The 17,850-nt window shown below is 35.5% G+C and overlaps 1 protein-coding gene across 2 annotated transcripts in view; it reads right to left on the bottom strand.

Moving 5' to 3' along the window:
- The window catches only part of PDE4B (phosphodiesterase 4B, cAMP-specific), an 814,686-nt gene that overhangs the window by 712,675 nt on the left and 84,161 nt on the right, over positions 1–17,850 (bottom strand). Inside the window, exon 1 of one of the 2 annotated variants that reach the window (XM_006862449.1) lies at positions 13,137–13,544. The exons of the other annotated variant lie outside the window; for it this stretch is intronic. Coding sequence (XP_006862511.1) covers positions 13,137–13,372 — 236 coding nt within the window. The 5' untranslated portion in view covers positions 13,373–13,544. Of the gene's footprint in view, positions 1–13,136; positions 13,545–17,850 lie in introns of those variants that run through there. 2 annotated transcript variants of the gene reach the window in all.

A 17,850-nucleotide genomic window follows, 5' to 3' on the forward strand; every position in this document is an offset into this window, starting at 1 on the left:
CATACATACATACATACATACATACATACAAATAAGTTGTTAGGAGTCCTGGTGTGGTGCTGTGGGCTAATGCTAATGCAGTCAGACTGCAAAGTTGAATTGTGAGGCTGACAGTTTGAACTGCAAGGTCTATGGTTCAAGCTCACCAGCAGCTCCTTGGAAACCCTATACAGGGTCACTATGGGTCACAATTGACCCGGCAGCACTTAACAATAACATATATATTGTTGGTAAGTGCCTTTGCTAGTGGGTTCAAACTGCCAACTTTGCTGTTAGTAGTCCAGTACTTATCCTACAGTGCCAAACCAGGTCTCCTTCATAAAGCATATTGATTGGTCTATATTCTTCTTTTCTTGTAGTATTTTTATCTGGCTTCGGCATGAAGGTAATGCTGGCCTCAGAACTTGACTTAAGAAATGGCTTATCCTCTTCATTAGCAAGTGTTTGAGAAAGATTGATACTAATTTTTAATTGTTTGTAGAATTCCCCAATGAAGTCATCTGGTACTGGACTTATGTTTCTTGAGTCTTATTAATGGTTACTTATTCTCTTGTTATTCTCTCATGAAGTTTTCTACTTCTTTTTAAGTCGATGTAAGTTGTTTTGTGCTTCTAAATCATTGTCCATTTCATCCAGCTTAGCTGACAAGGCAGTATTTTGTTCTGTTGTGCCTAAGTACTGACTCACTGCCATGTAACAACAGCAACATCTGATTTGTTGGCATATAATCGTTACAGTATTGTCTTATATTGTTGTTGTTGCTAAGTGCCATTGAGTTGAGAGCCAACTCATAGCTACCCTTGTACAGGGTTTCCAAGGAGCAGCTGGTGAGTTGGAACTGATGGCCTTGCAGTTGACCGCATTAACTGGCAGTGCCACACCAGAAGTCGAGTGTTGTCTTATTATCTTTATTATTTCTTTAAGGTCAGCATCTGCACCCACTTTTATTTATTATTTTAATTATTTCTATCATCTCTCTCTCTCTCTCTTTGTTTTATTAGTCTAGTTAAAGGTGTATGGATTTTGTTGATCTTTTCAAATCATCAAATTTTGTCCTCTTCCTTTTCTCTATTGTTTTTCTATTTATGCAGAAACAGATAAATGGAGAAAGAAAGCAAATACAGTACAGTGCTAAAAATGAAGAAATCTACATAATGATAAAGGGTATTCATTAAGTTATTCCTTAAACTTTTCAATGTTTTGGTAGATTTGACATTTTCTGATTTAAAAGTTTGGAAAAGTCAAATAAATCTGTTTTCTGCTAATCATTCCTCAACCATGCCCTTTACTTACTGATGATCACGTATAGATCCACAGATCTATACACAACCACCCACCACATATATCCTTCTGCCATCCCTGGACATCTTCTTGTTGTTGTTAGATGCATATAATTTTGTAAACTATTTAGAAATTTCCAAATCTATCAAACACAATTATACATAATACATTTTTCTTTCTGTTCATTTATCTCCTACATTTGTGATTTTCAGGTACTTGGAGTTTGTGAGAGCTGCAGGAGATTTCTCCAAAGTATTCCACACCCAAGGGCTTTGTTCAGATCTAGCACAGGACACAGAGCACCCCCATCCTATTTTTCAAGGAATCCCCACAGTGGCTCCCAGGACACTGAGGCTTCAAAACATAGTTTGAAAGCAGCTCTCCCTGATTCCACACCACAAAGTCTTAGCCCTTTATTTTCAATGTACATAGTTTGATACACATCTAAGTTGTGAGGGTTGTAGCTAGGAAAATTGGGAGAAAGCCATCTCTGTCAGGGAGTGTGCTGTACCACAAGTGTTTCCCTTTCACAAAAGGACTTGAGAAGCAGGAGTTCATATTCCCTCCAAAGGGAAAATGCCTGAAATCTAGCAAGAAACAATCTAAGGTCAACAGATTACTTTTTTTTTTTTTTTTTTTTACTTAAAATACACAGTGGAGTTCCAACACAATTGTGTCAAATAAATTACTATGAATGACAGAGATCCCCAGCCTCCCAGTTCAGGAAAAATGAGACAGAGCCAAGTGGAAATATTCACCCCTGGTGAAGGCGGGATGCTTTCTATAGAGTACAAGCATTATTAATTCACAGTTTCCTCATTCTGCAAGTCACAGTTCTTACTTCTAAGTTCCCTGGGGAAATCCAATAAAAAGCTCAAATCACTGGAGCAATGGATACAAATTTTAAAAATGTTATATCAATAGAAAAACATAGATAATTAAACATTCTACTATATGATATGTAAATATCTTAAAGGCAAAATGACAAATGGATTCCTTGCACAGTACTTCCAATGAGCATGTTAATGAAAGAAGTAAAGTGCTTTTCTGAGCTAAAGCACCAACTGTGCTGCTTGATGCATGAAGAATAATCAAATAAATAATAGTACAGGGCTGCTCACAAATATTTACTTTACCGCACTACAGGCTAGGTAGTATGATGTGTACACAGCGGCTTAATTAAACAGGCTGCCATATAAAATACATTGCATCTAGTGAGATGTTGTGATTAAACCTGCATCTGCAACATCAGAAAACGAGAGAGGAAGAGAGTACCCCTACTTGCAGAGATCATAGCAACCAAGAGAAGGATAGAGTAGGGATGTCCATAGAACATGTATTAACTAAACATGCTTTCCTTCTCCTTAATCTGAGGCTATAGAAGGAAAAGAGTTCTAAGAATAAAGAGAAGGAAATGGGAAGTTAATTCATTTTTCCATTCAGTTTTTTCAACATTACTGGCCTTCCTTTAAGTGTCAGGGACATAGGAAAAAACAAAGAATCCTTACCTTCTTGTGATTTATTGAGAGTGACAGACAATAAAGAAAGTACAACAGGCTGGTAAATCCATGTGATAGAATTTTGTAAGACCAACGACTTCTTAATTGCAAGTATTTTTTTAATTAAGACAACATAAAAGATGAGAATATACTGTGACCTCACCAAATGGAAATTTAATTGACAGTATCTGAGGAAAGAAATGGTGGAAAAGCTCCAGATCATCAGCTGAAATAAGGACAGGGGTCGATTGTGGAAAACACCACCAATTTCTCATAGGCAAATTTAGGCTGAAGCTGAAGAAAATGAAAACAAGTCCACAAAAGTCAGAAGATGTCCTTAAACACATCCCACTTGAATTTAGAGATTATCTGAAGAACAGATTTGGTGCATTAGATACTAGTGATAAAAGATCAGAAGAGTTATAGGATTACATCAAGAAAACATCATGTAGAAAGAAAGCAAAAGTTCACTAAGAAGACAAGAAAGAAGGAAAAGACCAAAATGAATTTCAGAAGAGACTCTGAGACTTGCTCTTCAGCAAAAGAGATGCTAAAGCAAATGGAAGAAATGATGAGGTAAGTGAACTGAATAAAAAATTTCAAAGGGCAGCTTGAAAAGACAAAGTCAAATATAATGAAATGTGTAAAGACCTAGAGTTAGAAGATCAAGAGGTAAGAACACACTCAGCATTTCTCAAATTGAGGGAACTGAAGAAAAATCCATGCCTCGACTTCGCAATATTGAAGGATTCTATGGGCTAAATAAGGAGCTCTGGTAGTGTAATGGTTATGAGTCAGGCTGCCAACCTCAAGGTCAGCAGTTCGAAACTACCAATAGTTCCACAGGAGAAAGATGAGGCATTCTGCTCCCATAAAGATTTACAACCTTGGAAACCCTGTGCAGGGTAACTATGAGTTGGAATCAACTCCATGGTACTTAACAACAACAACAATGGGCTAAATATTGAATGATGCAGAAAGCATCAAAAGAAGATGGAAGGAATACAGAGTCACTATACCAAAAAAAAAACAAAGATTGGTGTTCAACCATTTCAAGAGGTAGAATAAGACCAAGAGTGAATGATACTGAAAGAAGAAGTCTAATGTACACTGAAGGCATAGGAATTGATGGACTACAAAGTGAAATTATTCAACACTGGAGGTACTTATTCACCTAGGCCAAGATATTTGGAAGATAGCTACCTGGTCAACTGATTAGAAGAGAACCATATTTGTGCCCAATCCAAAGAGAGGTAACCCAATGGAATTTGGAAGTCATTGGACAATATCATTAGTATCTCATGCAAGTAAAATTTTGCTAAACATAATTCAAAAATGGTTGCAACAGTACATTGAGAGGGAAATGTACTTTTCTTCAGTTTCAGCCAGAGGTACAAGTCAGATTTAGATAAGGACATGGAAAGAGGGATATCATTGCTGACATCAGATGGATCTTGGCTGAAAGCAGAGAATACCAGAAAGATTTTTAACTCTGCTTTATTGACTCCACTAAGGGTCATGACAAGATACGGACAACATTGCAGAGAGTAGTAATCTAGAACGCTTAATTGTACTCATGAGGAACCTGTACGTAGACCAAGTGGTAGCTGTTCAGACAGAACAAGGAAACACTGAATGGTTTAAAATTAGAAAAGGCATGCGCAAAGGTTTTATTCTTTCACCATACTTATTCAATCTGTATGCTGAGCAAAAAATCCGAGAAACTGAATTAAATGAGAAAAAAAAAATGTGGCATTAGGATTGGAGGAAAACTCATTAACAACCTGTGATGTACAGATGATACAATTTTGCTTGCTGAAAGCAAAGAGGACTTCATATACTTACTGTTGAAGATCAAATACCACAGTCTTCAGTATGGGTTGCAACTCAATGTAAAGAAAGCAAAAATCCTCACCACTGGACCAATAAATAACATCAAGATAAACAGAAAAAGGATTGAAGTTGTCAAGGACTTTATTTTGTTCAGATAAACCATCAACACTCAGGGAAACAGCAGTCAAGAAATCGAGCAATGCATTGCATTAGATAAACCTGTTGCACAAGACCTTAGTGTTTAAGAGCACAGATGTCACTTTGAGGATTAAGGTGAAACTGATGCAAGCCAAGGCATTTTCAATAACCTCATACGCATGTGAAAGTAGGAGCATGGATAAAGAAGACTGTAGAAGAATTGAAGCATTTAAGTTATGTTGTTGAAGGAGAATATTAAAAGTACCACGGACTGCCAAAGAACAACAACAAAAAAAATTGTGTTAGAAGAAGTACAATCAGAATGCTCCTTAGAAGTCAGGATGGCTAGACTTTGTCACTCCTACTTTGGGCATATTATTATGAGGGACCAGTCCCTGGAGAACGACATCATGCTTGGTAAAGTGGAGAGTTAGCAAAAAAGAGGAAGACTCCCAACGAGATGGACTGGTACAGTGGCAGCAACAATGGGTTCAACTGTAGCAATGATTGTGAAGTTGGAGTAGGACTTGTTGTTGTTGTTAGGGGCCATCGAGTCAGCACCAACCCATAGTGACCTTATGCGCAGCAAAACGAAACACTGCCCAATCCTGGGCCAACCTCACTATTGTTGCCACGCTTGAGCCCATTGATGCTGCCACTTGGCCAAGCCATCTCATTGGGGGTCTTCCTCTTTTTCTCTGACCTTCCACCTTACCAAACATGATATCCTTCTCTAGTGACTGGTCCCTCCTGAAGATCAAAGTATGAGAGACAAAGTTTGGCCATTCTGGCCTCCAAGGAGCACTCTTGCTGCACTTCTTCCAATATAGATCTATTGGCTCTTTCAGCAGTTCTTTTGGAGTAGGACTGTTGTTGTTAAGTACTATGGAGTCGGTTCTGACTCATAGTGACCCTACACAGGGTTTCTGAAGGCTGTAAATCTTTACGGGAGCAGAACGCACCATCTTTCTCCCGCGGAACTGCTGATAGTTTCAAACTGTTCAAACTGTTGACTTTGAGGTTAGCAGCCTGATTCGCAACCACTACACTACCAGAACTCCTTGGAGTAGGACTAGGCAGTGTTTTATTATGCTGTTCATAAAGTCACTATAGATCAGTACCAACTCGTTTGCATCTAATAACAAGAGTAGATCTGTAACGTATTTTCAAGTGACGATAAGCATTAAGCAAAAAAGTAAAGCAGAGTAAGGGGCTAGAAAGCAAAACTGACAAAATGTCAGTAAAGTCGTCTTTAGCAAGTTATATTTAAGTAATAACCTAAAAGAGTGAACCGATCACATCTGGATATTAATCTTATGAACAGAAGGAATATCAAATACAAAGGCCATGAGGTTGAACAACAACAATAAGGCTAACATGGCTGGAGAGTAGGAGATGATTTCAAAGGTAGCCTGGGACCAATCCATGTAAAGGCTTCTAAAGCATGGCAAGCGCATTCTAAGATTCACTTAAATGCCGCTAACACAATGCTGCTGATATCTTGTCAATGACGTTAGAGAAGTAGAGATGGAAGTGCCATAAGCATCTAAGGACAAGAACTGGTAGATAATGAAAGAGGGAGAAATGGAAAAATAAAAGGAAATGGGATTTCACAAAAGGATTTTAGACTTATTAATGGTCAAGCAGTTGGCAAGCTTGCTGTGCCATTATCTGAACTGTGTCTTGGAGGTTATCACAATTACTTTACAAAGTATAGGCTATTTATGTCAGTCTTCTCACAAGCTTGCAGGGGCTCCTACTAATGGCAGAAAGAAGTCCCAGTTTTTTTCATGCTATAGGAAGCCTTAGACCTTGGCTCCAATCTACCCTTACTATCTATCGTTCCTACCTTGGACCTTTGGCTATAGTTCCAGAGAACTAAGTTCATTGTTCTCTATGAATTAATGCTCACCCTCTACTACTGTATTACTGTGGGCAAATTACTTTTCTTCTTTGTGTTTCATCCTTTTTCCTATAAAATGAAAGTAATAATAGTATGTAACTCATGAACATGTTATGGAATTAAATGAATAAATACACATTATCTAGTATATTGTAAAGAGACAAATAAATGTAAACAATTGTTACTATTATTTGCCAGTGGGACTTCTTATTACTGTGTTGCTTATCAAAACACATAATTTCTGCTCAATCCTTTGGAAAACTGTTCATTATTCAAGACCCCACAAAAATGCCATCTCTTCTCTCAACTTTCTCTAACACAATGAAACATTCTCTAATGCTATTTTCTAGACTTCCAGAACAGGTTAAGCATGCTTTCTCAATAGCATTATTCACATACAATTAATTATTAATGTATAAATTTGTTCTTTAAAGGCAGTGGCTCTATCTTTCTCATTTTATTTCTCTCATGTAGTGCTGCAGGATAATGCACTGGACCACAAGGTCAGTTTGAATTACAAGGTCAGAAGTTCATACTCACCAGCCATTCCTTGGAAATCCTCTACAGGGTTGCTATGGATTGGAACCAGCTTGATGGCATTTAACAACAACAACAACAACAACAACAACAAGCCCAGAACAGAACTTGGTACATACTAAGCTCTCAACAAATGTGTTTATTCGAATAAATGTCCAATTAATATATGTGTGAAGGTACAGGTATTTCTTAAAGCATTTTCCATATTACTAGGCAGGACTACAAGGTAACGAAAAATAATACAAAACACAGATTTAAAGTAGGACTAAATTCTGTAATTTATAAGTGTGCCTAAATTTCAGAGAAAGGTCAAGCATATACTAAATTAATTGCTTTTTTGTTTTGTTTTGCTTTGAGTAGTATTTTATTGTGTGTTAGGTGAAACTTTACACAACAAATTAGATTCTCTCTTTACAAATTTATACAAATTGTTCTGTGTCGTTAGTTAGAATTTCCACAGTGTGTCAGCATTCTCATTATATCCATTTGTTGGTTTTGTGTTCATTTATCTAATTTCCCGTCCCCTCATTGTCTTCACACATTTGCTTTTGGGTAAAGGTTGATCATTTGCTCTCAGATAGTTCATTGTTTAAGAGAGTACATTACTCACTGGTGATACTGTTTATTTTATAACTAGTATCTATTATCTGACAGAAAGGTGACCTATTAAAATAGCTTCAATTCCAAGGTGGGTGGGGGGCGGGAATAGTTAATTGTACATTTCAGGAACAGAGGACTCTAGGATCATCAAAGGAGAAGAGCATGAGCAGAATGTGGGATCCTATCCAGAGAAGCAATAACACCAGAGATGGAAGCAGAGATGAGGAAATGGAGAAATAGAGCAGCTGAGAACTCTAGACTCATGGAAAGAGAAAGGCTGTATGATGGTGGCCAGGAGGCAGACTTGCAGAATGTGCCATTTGATTGTTTAAATGGTTGTATATTCCTGACTGTTTTTGTGTACATCTTTCCCCACCCCACCAAAAAACACAAAAAAAACCCCACTAAAAACAAAAAAAAAAAAACAGATGGAATAGAAGCAAACGCTATTGAATCACGATGCACAGAGGGGATTGTAATCATTGCAATGAAACAATGAGTGTAAAACCAATGTTCTCCCTGGTAAACTATCACTCAATTCACAATAAAAACTTAGAAAAAAAAATAGCTTTGATTTTATATTCAAAGGTTATGTTACGGTATTGTTAGTCTTGGAGGTGTCTAGTCTCCACCAGTCCAGTAGGTTTGGCCATTTTTTAGGAATTTGAGGTTTGTTCTAATTTTTCTTCCATTCTATATGGAACATTCTATTGTGTCCCTGATCAAAACAGTTGGTAGTGGTAACTGGGCACCATCTAGTTCTTCTGGTCTCAGGTTAGGAGAAACTGTGGTTTATGTGGGGTATTAGTCCCCTGGATTAGTTTATTTGTAACTTTGATTTCCTTCAGTCTCCATTTGAATGGAGACCAATAGCTATTTATTGGTTTCCTTTTACTCTTCTCCAATTATTCCAGATTAGCCTTGTCAAATGTAAGTTTCTTTGGAGTATAAACCATGTATTTACATTCTTTAATACTCAAAGATTGAGCACGAAAGCAATCCTTTCATGAACTTTGTTAAAGTAAGGGAAGATTTCCAAAGTGTTGCTGTTGTTTTTAAGCGCCATCAAGTCAGTTATGACCCATAGCAACCCTGTATAGGGTTTCTGAGAAGTGGCTGGTGAGCTTGAACAACCGACCTTTCAGTTCAAGCCAACCTTGCAGTCTAGCGCATTAACCCACAGAGCCACACCAGGACTGCAACAGGTAAAAGAGGAAAAAGCACACACTCACACATATACCAAGGTCCTTTTTTTCTCTTACTAACTGATAGTTAACAGAATCTTTTTGCCTGTGCAAGCATGGGCAATGAAACAGAGTGGAGCTCAGAAGGATATTTGCTCTATAAGATGACAGTATAATGGGAGGTATGGATAAGTGTGCCTAGAATGCATTCATGAGCATGGGCAGCAGTTTTCTTCAGAGAGTATCATACTTCTAAAGCTGGAGGAAAACTGATGGCTAAGTTATACAAAGCTAGTGCAAAGAAAAGAAAGTCAAAAAAGTGGCCATTGTGTGTAACGTACCAGTCAAAAATAGGGAGGCCACATAAACGAGGTAGGATAACCTTATGTCTCAGGAGTTTTCTTTCCTGATTTGAGGTGGTGGTTAACTGCCATTGATTTGATTCTGACCCACAGTGACCCTGTATAGGGTTTCTGAGGAGTGACTGCTGGGTTTGAACTGGCAACCATTTGGTTATCTGTCCAGTTCTTGTCCTACAACACCACACCAGGATTCTGATGTAAGGTTAGGGATGAATAATATGCTTACCTAAGAACTCTGGAACTAATTTTCTCATTCCACTCTAAACACCAATGCCCTCAGCTCAGTGGAAATACTGAGTACCCCTCAGGCAAAGTATGGCCTGTTTTTGTTTTTAAAATCTATATTTTTTCAGATAATCCAACAATGGGTATGGAGTCCAGTTTTGTAACTCAGAACTCAAAAAATAGCTTGAAATGATGGTTAAGAGTCAAAATAATTATCAACAAACTAGAAATACTTGGGAAAAAGTTAAAGTAATTCAGAACAATTTTATCTGCAACAAGTTATATTGAAAAGAATATGAATTTGGAATACTATGATACACCAAATGAAGCTTAGATAGTATATATGAAAATTCCTAGTAAAGCATTTAAAACATAGTAGGTGTTGAAATACATGTGATTGAAACATTTTTTATTTCTTGCTTCTGCATAGCAGTGCACAATTTTTTGCGTTGATCAAATTAAAAAAAAAAAAACTGGGGAAAATTAATGATTATCTTCAGATTGATATAGGTTCCTATAAATTTTTTCTCAATACCCAATAAGGATAAGAAGAGAAATAATTTCTATTATAAAATATATGATTAATCATGAGGAGGAATTTTCCAGTACCTGGACTATGAAATAGTGAAACTGTGCATTAAGTAAGGTTAAATAACTTGATTTTCTCTCAAGTCTTAAAAATAAGGCAGACCCCCATATATTGAGGGGGAGTAACTGTGGTCCTGCCTAAGGATAAAGTGAAGCAATGAGATAATCATCCAAATTTCTTCCAGACTTAAAATTGTATAAATACTCTAATTAGTGACAGCACATTGAATATCTACTTTTCTTCAGATATTTAAAAAGCAAGACCAAGTAAAAATTTCACAAGTATTTCTTAAATTTTCAAACACTCTCATTACCTCACACTTCGTAACTTGGATTTTCAAAGCCAGAAATGTACATCTATCTGACCAAACTATGAAATCTACAAAAAAAAAAAAAAAAACGTTAAGTGGGTTTAGACATAAATTGCATCCTCTGCATTGTTTAGCTTCATCATGAAAATTACTTTAATTTCAATGCTGGAATCAAAACAATCCAATCTTCTTAAAAGAAGTTTCTGTCTACTGTAAAGTAATAACATGTTTTTCGAGACTTCTAAGTGCATATCTTGGAATTTCTAACTTAAATGCATGCTTGGAAAATACCAATCGTTGATCATGAAAGACTGGTTATAGCTCATCATGACAAAGAGGCAAAAAAAACCAACAAAGTACTATGTTCTTATTTCCTCATGTAACTATTTCATATGATATTTTTAAAACAAAGCAAGTGATTTTTGAAAAAGACATTAAAATATGTAAGACCTAGGTATATTTTCTTAAAATAAATTACTTCACCAAAATACATTTGAAGGATGCTATCCATATATTTAGATTAAGACATAGGAACAAATATATAGATTTAATCAAGCTTGAAAAAAAATTGTGAAAAAGGTTTCCAAAGAGACATAAGAAAAGGAGAATATTAATTTTGGGAAAAAACAGCGAAAATTAATCATAGTCATAACTAAAGTTATTTTATATGTTTGATGAGTAATGAATTATTTTATCCTTTATTATTAATTATATTAAAGTCATGTGCTGTTGTCTGGAAACTTGTGGAAAATTTGTATAATTCATGAGTTAAACTTTCTCTTCAAACTAATAATAAAAAATTTTGGGAATCTTGAAAGGAAAAACTCTCTATTCATACTTCCATGTTCCCAGTTCATTAAATATCTATTCTAATTCAAAGAAAGGTCACAAAAATATATTCACGATTGAGATTTTGTAGAATAATAATATTCTACAAAAATATTATTAAGGTATCAAACAGATACACAATATCTGAAAATTAACTTACTAATATTAAACATTCCTGTGGTTGATAAAATGATTTCACATAAACCCAAGTAGTAAAACATATGCATCTCTGAATTAACCACATAATCTCAATATTCATCCTTTTCATTACAACTAATAACAATACATCTATCTGTCACCTATTCAATTGTGCTATTTGGCAAAATACGTAAACATATACACACATCAGGGGTGCGATATGTTCTCAAGAGAGAGAACTTCAAATCAGTATACACTTATATATATAAAACCTTCTCTTTCCACAAAAGCTACTATTGGTAGGTTTTGAAAAATTCATCACGTGTATTCTATATTCTACAAATAAGTGATCACAACTGTATATTAAGATTTAATTCACCAAGATGACCAAAAAAATCTTCTAAGAAAGCAACTGTATGAGCACCAGTTTAATATCAGAGAACAAGAATAATCATATCGTATTTAACCAGGTGAGGTATGTGTTGGCTAAACATGCAGTGTCCATCAAATACAACTGCCTAGGCAAAACTTTAATCATTAAACAGGTATTAAACATGCAATGTCCATCAAATATGACTGCATAGGGGTAATTTCAATTTCTCCAATGCACTGTACATATGAGGTAGAAAGACATCTCTGATAAGTAGAAAACCAAATTCAAGTAAAAATTAATTTCCAAAAACCAGATAGCCTCAATTTATAATGTTGGTTGGCCATCTAGCATACAGTCACAAAATCACTGGATTAGAACTGCCTTTAAGTTCTTTATTGTTATGGATCCTATCAAATAGAATCTATAGGTATAGCTATCCAAATTGAGGGGGGGCATCTTAATCTGAAAGAAAGTATTTCTTTCTAAGAAATTTGAATATGTGGTGGTCTAACTTTTATAGTTGAAGTTGAATTAATTTCTATTTGGCTTTTCATTATATTTTAATATCATACTAGTTTAAGAAGGCTACCCTATTGCACACACTCCTTGTAAACATATATATTAAAAGTTGCAGGTTGAGTTCAATTTTTAAAGAAATATCTTGAATTTACTTGGCATTCCCAAAACAGCTATAAAATTTCGGTCATACTTTTAAAGCAAATGACTCTTAAAGATAACAGCAACTTGAAATAATAAAAGGAATTATTAAATTTTAGAAGTGGGAACTTAGTTTTCCCTTTCTCTAAGTTACCATTGTAAAGATAAAAGTCAATAAATAAAAAACTCACTGGTTTGTACATTACAAATATAACAGTGCAATAAATCAAGTTTAACCTTATGCATTGTGTCAAAAAATAAAGTGGAACTAAGATGAAAACACTGGCATTCTTTTGCCAAAACATATTATGTATCCTTTTTTTTAATCATAAACAACCACCACAGACAAAAACACTGACTTTTAAAAACTTCCACATAGATTAAACAAAGCATAACTTTAAAAAAAGCCTTCATTATTAAATTTTACTAAAATTAGCTATCTGTTTTGATAAACTGTAATTTTAAAGACTATATGGTTCAAAGCTTATTTTAGCTGGAAACAGCTCGTAGCACATGATAATTTAGAGTACATGATGAATTCTTCAGCTGACCTGCTCCACATTCACTTCACATTTGTGGTATGTATTAAATAAAACCTAAATTTTCCATTTTCTACATTTCTAAGCCACTGTTGCTTATACTAAAACTCTGAAAAGCACAGTAGATAGCTCCATCTTACCATGTATGAGCCACAGTGAAGCGACGGCGCTGCCGAATGCTTTTATTCACCAGCAACTTTCTGAAAAAGCACGGTGAGTTCCTGGGTGAACTGCGTGGAGAAATTTTAGGAGATGTAGGTCTGTTTCCCTGTAGTCTCGGAAGCTCAAGTTCTAAGTGCATTTGCTCCTTGAAAGTCTTTATGCAAACCTCAGATTCAGAAGCAGTAAGTCCCTTTGAAGAATCTTTTGCTGTCATGTCTTATATGGAGTGTTAGCTTTCACCATCCAAAACAAAAACCTCAAACATAGCAGAGGCACTGCTGCAGGTTAGAAGGCTGTTACGTCTGCAAACTCCTTCCAGTTTAATTTGGGAAGCTGCAGCTCCAGTGTGTGAGCTGCTTAAAGCCAGAGCAGCATACTCGAAGAATGGCAAGTCAGGGCTGTCACAAGGAGCTTTATCAGCCCAGCTTTGCTCTGAAAATGTGCCAAAGTGCTGCCTATGTCAGTAGCCTCCTTGTGGATGAGGTTTGTCTGCAAGCTACACACTGACACTCACTGAATTCATTCAGCTGAATGTATCAACTCATGAAATATTCATAAAGGCTTCTGATAAATCCTTAACATGTTTTAAAAACAATCTTTATCAAACAAGCTGCATTCCCTAATGAATAGTCACCTGGTCACTAGTTTTGTTTGTATAAAGAGAAGAACCAGAATCCGTCCAGCATGTGTAATCTTCAAAGTCTTCATTCAGAATTATCTTGCTCAGTAAATGCACACAACCGTAACTCCACCCACCAAATGCTTATTGGCTCGGGATTATTTAAGCAACTGTACTGTTTCCCCCTTAACAACACCCTCAATTGCTCCGATTGTCACAAAATTTGTCAAGCTACTGTCTCCATCACAGTGAAAACTAATTAAATCAGGGATTGTCCAGCAGCTAAAACAGTCTTCTAAATTCCATTTCAGTATGAAAATACTGATTTGCTAAAGTTCTTCTTTTTTTCCCCTCCCTTGTCCAGACGATCCAAAGCAGCATCAATATAAAAAATGTCAGCTAACAGGAAAACATTGGATTTAGCTCAGCCCCCAAGGAATTTAAAGCCTAATCTTTATTCCAATAAACATTACCCTCATTCTTTCTGTTTAAGCTCATTGTTCATGGGTTGCCCAGAGCAGCCACTCCATGTTAGATGCAAAGTCACGTCTGACAGTCCAAAGCTCCCACAAACTGAAATGGGGTCATATCAGAGGCAAGTTAATGCTTCCAGTTAAAGTGCAGAATCCAAAGTCAAGCAGTATGTGTGTGTGTGTGTCCAAGACATTGCATGTTGTGTGTGTGTGTGTGTGTGTGTGTGTGTGTGTGTGTATATAGTCTTTGTTCACAGGGCATGCAAATGGGACATATGGACAGGGGAGTACAAGAAATGTCTTAAGGGCAAATAGTTGTAACCTGACTTTCATTTAGGAATATACCAGCAGTGTGGCTTCTATATTTTCAAAGAAACACAGAAGCAAGAAAAGAATATTGTGGTACTTGAAGCTTATGGATATTGTGAAAAGTCTGTACTAGCAATGATTGCAACCAAGGCCAGCCTGATCTCACACAAATTTGACATAGCAGAACTAGGGCTAGTCAGTGTGAATGATAGAAACGGGATGATTCACAGCAAGACTTCAGTGAAAAGGTAGAAATGTACGGTTTCCTCTAAGGTAAAATATTCATATGAGTATGAATAAAAACATGTTAAATATTAAAGGACTAAATGAGAACAAACATGTAGAAGCCTGAATAGAGAAACAAGTATTTCCCACTCTAGCCCTTAGGATCTCCCCTTAGGGAGAGGGGCGTAGTGGTGGTGGTTCAAATACAATAGAAAAAATTTAAACTATGGGTTTACAGAAAATACCTTAGAAAGTGTATCCGTATTTTGATATTAAAAACAAACATTCTAAAAGCAAAATCAAAACCACAGAATTCTACCTTTAGAGAGAACCTTGTTCAGTTCTTCATTTCAAAGGTGGGTAAGCAAATTTATAAAACTTAAGTGACCTTCCAAAATCATATCTATCATTGAAGAGAGAGCTGAAACTAAACCCCAGGTTTTCTGATTCCTAATTAAGTACTGTTCTGTAACATGATACCAATTAACCCATTGGCACTATGTTAAATCTAACTCATAGTTATCTAACTCATAACCCTATAGCACAGAGCAGAACTGCTCAAAGGATTTCCAAGACCTGGTGTGGCGCTGCAGGGTAAGAACTTGACCATAATGTCGGTTGAACCGCAAGACTGACGGTTCAAACTCACCAGTCACTCCTCGGAAACCCTATACAGGGTCTCTCTCAGTCAGAACCGACTTGATGACACTTAGCAACAACAACAACAACATTATTTGTTAAAAACTAATCTGAGATTTTCCTCCGTGAAATTAATTAAAACCAGGGCAGAAGAAAATGTGATTCTACCAATATTTAGAGACATATTTTACAGAAAATAAAAGAGCAATTTGAAGTAACTAATGACTTTCTGTTTTGTATAAGGTCGCTATGAGTTGGTACCGACTCAATGGCACCTAACAACAACAATGACCTTTCTTTCTCATAGTCACTTTTCAAAGCAGCCAAAATATAGTTAAGTATTTTAGGGAGTTCTTCCTCCCCACATTATTGTAAATTTCAGAACATAGATTTAGCCATATGTAAACTAAGGTTCAAATTAGAAAATATTGACATAAATAAACATCCCTGAAGTAATGTCAGGGTGGATTATACAATAAGCAAGTAAAGCACAGACTATCTTATACTTAGTAGTCTGTAGGGAACTATTTCACATGGGTCTCACCACAGCCTGCTCCTTGTGAGTACATAAGAAACTGTTAATGAACCGAAATGGCGACTTTTCTATACACATATAATCCTTAGACCCTGATACCTCAAAGAGAGAGAAAAAAAAATTTTTTTATCAATTTATCATTATACATATAATTAACCTTGGGAATTATTTTTAAATGACAATGACAGATATTTCTCAATTTTAAATATGCCCACTCCTCACTGAGGGACATGGTTAGGTTTCAAAGGCCAGGTCATTGTGTCAAAATTGTATTTATGTAAAAATGGAGGATGAACACATCAAACCACAAGATGGAAAATGACTATGTCATTACATGCCTGCCAAATTATATCATTACATAATTGGGAAACCACTGAGAATCGTGGCCCAACTGAGTTAACACATAACCTTAACCATCATGGTCAGTATTATTCTTGCCTTGCACCTCAGTATTCACTACTGCCAGATGTATGTTGTAAATATACATAATAGTTTGGTAGTAGATTGTTTATGATTGTCATAAAGGCAAAATGTTGGATAAAGAGATAGTCAATAAGTAAACAATAAACAAAAACAAGCCCACTGCCATCAAGACAGTTCCTTCTTAGAGTGACAATATGGGGTGTCTGAAACTATAAATTTTTATGGGAGCAGATAGCCTCATCTTTCCCCTGTGGAGCTGTTGGTGGATTTGAACTGCCAACCTTGCTGTTAGTAGTGCAGAATCTAATTCAAAGCACTACCAGGGCTCCTTTAGTGTTGAATAGCTATGGTGAAATGCATTGTATCTGTATTCTGTCAAGGCAATAAGAATAAAAATTAATTTTACCATAAAAAATACCATTAAGAGATTTTAATAGAATTATATGACTGATAACAATCAAATAATGTATTACTCCTTTAAACATTATGTACAAATTAAAAATATTTGATTTTCATTAAACTGAAATGCAAGGCAAACTACAAACAAATCTAAGAAAATAGAAAATTTTTCTACAGTGAATACAATATTATAAAAATAATTTAAGAAGTATAACCTTCTTAAATAATTTGAAATACTTTATAATTAATATCCTTCAGACTTCAAAAGTTTACATGATAATGCTTTTTTCTCTGAATGATCATTTTTTACTTGAATTTTTCATTATAAAATTAAAGTGTTTTAAAGGCAAAAACTGAAATTTCTGTGGAATATTATACCCAGCACAACAGTGAACATAAAACAAGGTGGAGCACATTTACTGTAAATGAAAAGTCATAAATTTGACAACAAAAAAATGTGTTTAGAAGTTATTTTAAAAAGAGAAATGCATTCAAAATTAAGATATTGATTAGGTGTGTATTTTACTATCCAGTTCCCTTTCAAAATCAACAAACCATAGGAGCAAATTTTTTCAAAATCAACAAACCATAGGAGCAAATTTATTAGGTTTTATTCAGTTAAGAATACATAGATTCCTTCCTTCAGTCAATGACAGAATAATAAGTGAGTACACAAGAATATCAAGAAACAAATGTAGCCTATTCTAACAAAGCATTGCATTTACCACAGATGGCAACTTCTACCAATTTCTCTAAGTTGGTATAAAGTAATGGAGCAACAAAATTATTCTAACATGGCTGAAGAAATGGTCACCTTCAAGAAACAAATAGTTGTCTAACTTTTCTGGGAAAGAAAAATTGTAAAAAATGTTCCTCCTTCACCCATCTATCAGTTTGTTATACTGTGGTGACTTATGTGCATCTGGAATGCTGGAAGCTATATCACAGGTACTTTAAATGCATTTTAAATGGTGGATAAATTTCACTAAGGCTTCCAGAATAAGACAGACTAGGAAGAAGAAGAGATGAACTACTTCTGAAAGGTTAGCCACTTAAAACCATATGAATAG

Source organism: Chrysochloris asiatica, unplaced genomic scaffold (genome assembly GCF_000296735.1).
Source record: "Chrysochloris asiatica unplaced genomic scaffold, ChrAsi1.0 scaffold00048, whole genome shotgun sequence".
Taxonomy (NCBI): domain Eukaryota; kingdom Metazoa; phylum Chordata; class Mammalia; order Afrosoricida; family Chrysochloridae; genus Chrysochloris; species Chrysochloris asiatica.